This window comes from Eimeria tenella, genomic scaffold (assembly GCF_000499545.2).
Source record: "Eimeria tenella Houghton genomic scaffold, Eth_scaff235, whole genome shotgun sequence".
Classification (NCBI taxonomy): domain Eukaryota; phylum Apicomplexa; class Conoidasida; order Eucoccidiorida; family Eimeriidae; genus Eimeria; species Eimeria tenella.
The window spans coordinates 8,118-13,944 of NW_013542210.1; the positions used below are offsets into that span (position 1 = coordinate 8,118).

Consider the following 5,827-nt stretch of genomic DNA (forward strand, 5'->3'; position numbering starts at 1 on the left):
TTCAGCACGGTTTAAACGGGGTTGAAAGAGGACAAAAAGGAGACAAAATGGAGACAAAATGGAGACAAACCCAGACTTTTCGGGACTTTTTTAGAGACTTTTGAGCGACTTTGAGGAAGTCTAAAGGGTTTTTTCAAAAGAATGAGAAATGCATTTGGTGGGAAATTGATGAAAGTTGAAAGGAGACAAAAAAAAAAGAAAAAGAAGATTAAAAAGAGACAAAAAAGAGGCAAAACGGAGGCAAATGGAGATTTTTTGAGACTTTTGAGGGGACTGAAAGGGATTTTAAGAAAGATTTAAATGGCATTTTAAAGGGACTAAGAAGAGTATTTGATGGGGAATTGATAAAGATTAAAAAGAGACAAAAAGAGATTTAAAAGGTATTCAAAAAAGATTCAAAAAAGATTTGAAACAGATTTAAAAAGGATTCAAAAATGATCTAAAAGAAATTCGTAAGATATTCAAGAAATTTAAAAGATATTTAAAAGATATTTAAAAGATATTTTTAAGAGGTTTAAAGGCAGTTTAAAAAAGAACTAAGAAAGGGAACTATGAGACACAGATGCAGGCAGAAGAGATAGCAGCAGCAACAGCAGCAGCAGCAGCAGCATCACACACACGCAGCAGCAGCAGCAGCAGCAGCATCACACACACGCAGCAGCAGCATCAGCAGCATACACAGCAGCAGCCGCATATGCAGCAGCAACAGCAGCAGCATATACAGCAGCAGCATATGCAGCAGCATATACAGCAGCAGCATATACAGCAGCAGCATATGCAGCAGCAGCAGCAGCAGCAGCAGCAGCAGCAGCAGCAGCAGCAGACCTTGCAGAGTTCAGGGGCCATGAATGCGGGAGTGCCGCACTGGGTCTTCGCCTGTTGAAGAGTAAATTCCAAAATCTTCGAAAGGCCCAAATCCCCCACTCGCACGTAATTGTTTTCATCTAGAAATACATTTGCGGGTTTTAAATCTGTAAATAAATAAATAAATAAATAAATAAATAAATAATTAATTAATTAACTAATTAATTAATTAATTATTTTAATTGAATAAATGATTAATAATTATATAATTGGTTAATTTTCTGAGTAAATTAGCATGTAACTGCTTTCATCCAAATAACGTTTATGCGCTTTAAATCCGTAAATAAATAATTTATTGTTTAATTAATTTAATTAATTAATAAGTAAATTAGTTAATTAATTAATTAATCAAATCAATTAATTAAATTTGTTTAGTTTAATTATTTTAATTGATCAAATTTACCTCTATGCAGTACCTTATGTTTATGCATAAAGTCTAGTGCAAGAACCCGCTGCAGCAGTCAAGTCTTTAACCAATTAATTAAACAAATTAATTAATTGAATATTTATTTTAATTTAATTAATTTATTCATTTAATTTAATTAACTAATTAATTTAATTACTTAATTAATGAATATACCTCTATGCAATATTTTGTGTTTATGCATGAAGTCCAAAGCAATGGCTAACTGCAGCAGCCAAGTCCTCAAAGTGATTTCGCTGAAAGGCTTTCGCTGCCGCTTTCGCTCGCGAATCAGCTTCGCCATGTCGCCCCCTGAACAAACCCTAAACCCTAAACCCTAAACCCTAAACCCTAAACCCTAAACCCTAAGCCCTAAACCCTAAGCCCTTGGCTGTGGAAGTTTTGGGCTTTTCTTTCCCGAGTCAACTCCACCGTGTTTTCTGATTTAGACAAAGCAGAAAGCCCTAAACCCTGGCCCGTAAACCCCAAACCCTAAACCCTAAACCCTAAACCCTCGTTCGCACCCTCGCAGAAGTCCATAACGATGCAGAGGTGAGGGTTTCCGTGATAAGTGTCGTTAAATGCATTTCTGTAGTGAACAATAAAAGGGGCCTCGACCAGTTTAGACAAAACCTGAAAAACAAAAACAACCCTAAACCCTAAACCCTAAACCTTAAACCTTAAACCCTAAACCCTTGAGACGTACCTGTATTTCTCTTTTCGCCTCCTCTATATCTTCCTTGTTCATTTGCCTCGTGTTAATGAGCTTCATTATCAGTCTGACGAAAACAGCGCCCCACAAAACCCTAAACCCTAAACCCTAAACCCTAAACCCTAAGGAGAGACGTCTTTCTAGGTCTTGCAGAATCTCTAAAACCACTAAACAGAATAGCTCTGGAATACCCGAAAAGACAGGGAACTAAGCTTTAGGGCCTAGGGTTTAGAATTTAGGGTTTAGGGTTTAGGGTTTAGGGATTAGGGTTTAGGGTTTACTTGCGTCCCGCCCTGTCCTTCACGAGAACTGCCTTGCCGAAAGAGCCGCTGCCGACGACAGAAACAATTTCGTATTCTCCTATTCTTTCCATTTTGCTGCGAAGACGAAATTGAAATAAATTTTTAAAAATTGAAAACAATTCAAATTATTCAATTAATTAATTCAAATACTTAAATTGAATGCCTTTTTAATGTTCAAATTTGCTGCCTGTTGTGCTGCTGCAGCAATTCGTGGTGTTAATATTTGCCACTTTTTGAATTAGTTGCCACTAAATGGTATTTGTCTGTCTGCGGGGCCTCTGGGTAAAAAGTTGTTATTTTTCTCTTTTTCTTTTAAAAAATAAAATAAAAAGAAATAAAAAGGAAATGGATATTTTTGAAGGAGTTTATTTCTCGAAAAACCCGAAATGGGCGATCTGAACTGGCGGACCACTGGACTTCTGGGTGGCGAGGGAAAGCGAGGGAAACAACCAGTAAAACAACTCACCCGGGGTGTTTTTGGAAATTCAAAATAAATTATTTGTTTTAAATAAATAAAAACCGAGGAGTTCCGGTTTTAGAGCTCGGTTTCCGGCGATTCAAGTAGCAGGACCTGCTGCTCGCGGAGGCTGGGAAGCGCGAAGAAAAGACCAAAAAAAGGAAAACCAAAGAGCAGTATTACCTGAAATGTAAAACCAAACGCCATAACCTTTCAATTTCCAATTTAATTTCGCTTTTTGTACACAAAAGAAGATTTGAACAAAAGACGTGCCGCGGCGCCACCGGCGGTGTTGCCTGAGGTGTACGTACACCGCGTCGGCAGCGCCTATCTCGCAGCCCTCCGCTTTCTCTTACTTCAAATTGATCTCAAAAACTCGTTTTAAGTCTTTTTTATTATTATTTTTTAATTGGTTTCTGTCTGCTCTCTCGTTTACCCATTTGATTTGAAATTGACCTCGAAATTCACCTCGAGACGGCAACTCACCTACCTTCTCCGCATTCTCTGTCTTCTCCCATTCAGATGGGGTATTTTGGCGAAACAAGAGAAATAAATAAGTAAATTTGTCAAATTAATCAATTAAATTTACTTTTAAAGAGTTTAAATGCTTTAATTAGCTTCTGTCGAACACTTCCTCTCCAGCTGCTAACCTTCCTGGAACTGTCTGTACAGCTCTGTGTGTCTGTACAGCTGGAGAAGAACGTCGTTGCCCTCCAATTAAACTACTTGCATCCAAAAGAATTTCAATTAATTAAAACAATAAACAAACAAAATAGTATTTTTCATTCATTTCGTTCGTTTAAGCCTTTCAAAATTTTCGGAGATCCGGAAAAGCAAAACACCCCCACACCTCCGGGTGTACCTACACCTCCCCAGCTCCTGCTGATTCGATCACTTCACATTTTCAATTTCCTTTTTTTAATTTTAATTATTTCTTTGCAACACAACCTCAACAGCGACTGCGCAATTCCCCTAAACCCTAAACCCTAAACCCTTTCTGCGCTAAGCCACCGTGGCTCCATTCTTTGCCTCATCAATTTATAATAAAAAGTGTCCAAAAATATCCAAAAATAAGTCTCCTTAATCTCATTTAAAATCAAACTCTTCTTTCTTCCGTGTCTATCTTTATTTCAGCTATACACATATATATATATATATATATGTATATATATATATATACATATATATATATATATGAAATGCATATCTATAAAATAATACTATGTATATAGAACTGTATAATAAATTTATAATATTATATATATAGAGCTATATATATATCTACCTATATATATATGATGTATATTATATATATATATATAATATATATATACATATATCTTATGTATGTATATATATCTTATATATATATATATATATTTATACTAGCAAATGGATATAGTACTCTGTGCAGATTTCTATTCTTATAAAATAAAAATCAGAAGAAGGGACTTCAGAGCTGTCTCCTTTGACGTAAATAACGGCAGCAACAGCAGCAGCAGCAGAGCAGCAGCAGCAACAGCAGCAAATAAATGTACGAAGTAAAAACAAAAGCGGGTTCCGTTTGAATTTGTTCTTTTTGTTTTTGCTCATGCTTGAGCAGCATTTAATGCATTTGATTTAATTTAGTTTCATTCAATTTAATTAAATTAATTAAATTAATTAAATTAATTGAATTAAATAAATTAATTAATTTTAATTAAGTTTAATCGTTTGTTTCTTTTCTTTATATTGCTTTCAAGCACTTCAAGGCCTCAACCCCGAGGCCTCAAACCCTAAACCCTAAAGCCCAAACCCCAAACCCTAAACCCTAATTTAGATCAGAAGTACCGCGTTGATGCAGCCGTCGAGTTCTGGGTTGTTTGTGACTTGTGCATATTTAGCTGAAAACAAAAAACAAAAAAATGAACAAATTTATGTTTATATTTATATTTATATTTATATTTATGCTTATATTTTAGTTGATATTTATATTTATTATTTATAATTATATTTATTATTTATATTCATATTTATATTTATATTTATATATATATTTATACTTATATTTGATATATATATTTATTATTTATATTTATATTTATATGTATAATCCAAATTTCAATCTAGACTTTATATTAAATTTAAATATGCATTTAAATTTCGAGACTAAATAAACTTCCGTGAAATTCCAGAAATTAAATTCAAATGAGACCAACAAATTAAAATACATTAAAACAAAATAAAATCATTCAATTCAATCCAATTTAATCAAGAATTAAAATAAAGCAATTTAATTTAATTTACTTAAGAATTAAAACAAAAATAAAATAAAATAAAATAATTAAATTAAATGAAATTAAATTTAATGAAGCCTCAGACTCGCCGCGATGAACACAGCAGCAATGCCTTCGTCGGTAGTGACGATTTGCGGCCAAACATCCCAGGCAATTAAATAACAATAAATAAATAAATAAATAAAAAAATGAATAAATGAATAAATAAATGAATAAATAATATATAATAATAAATAACAATTAAATAATAAATAAATAAATAATAATAAATAAATAGTAAATAATAAATAAATAAATAATAAATATAAATAAATGGATAATTAGACAATTCAATTCAAGTAGCTCATTAACCACTCAATTAATCAATCAAGTTGATTAATTAAAGGAATTAAATTAAATTAATTTAATAATCAATTAATTGATCAATTAACAAATTAATTAAAGGAATTAAATTAATTAATTATTTCATTTATTTATTTATTTATAATTTATGAAAATGCAATAAAATGAATAAAAGGTAAAAGCAAGAAAATCTCAAAGTTTCGGAAGAGGAAAAATTGGAATAAAAACAAAAATAAGAAATAAAAAATAAAAAATGCGGAAATAAAGAAAAGTAAATTCAGAATTGTCTATTATTTAAAAATAGTTAAATTCCTAGTTGTTTAGCATTTAAAAAGAAGATTATGATAATAATTGTTTACTTAAATAAACAGAAATCAAATGAATTATATATAATTGTGTATTTACCTGAAACGAAAGCAAATAAATCGATACAATTGTTTACTTAATCAAAAGCAAAACAAACCATTGAAA

The 5,827-nt window shown here is 31.9% G+C and overlaps 1 protein-coding gene across 1 annotated transcript; it reads right to left on the reverse strand.

The window, feature by feature from the left end:
- Window positions 1–835: 835 nt before the first annotated feature.
- ETH_00028630 (CMGC kinase, CK2 family, putative) lies at window positions 836–2,352 on the reverse strand (the record flags this gene model as incomplete). Its single annotated transcript, XM_013374890.1, has 5 exons — window positions 836–876; window positions 1,445–1,579; window positions 1,792–1,900; window positions 1,974–2,046; window positions 2,261–2,352. The coding sequence occupies 5 exons, from the start codon at window positions 2,350–2,352 to the stop codon at window positions 836–838; spliced, it is 450 nt and encodes a 149-aa protein (XP_013230344.1).
- Between the last annotated feature and the right edge of the window lie 3,475 nt (window positions 2,353–5,827).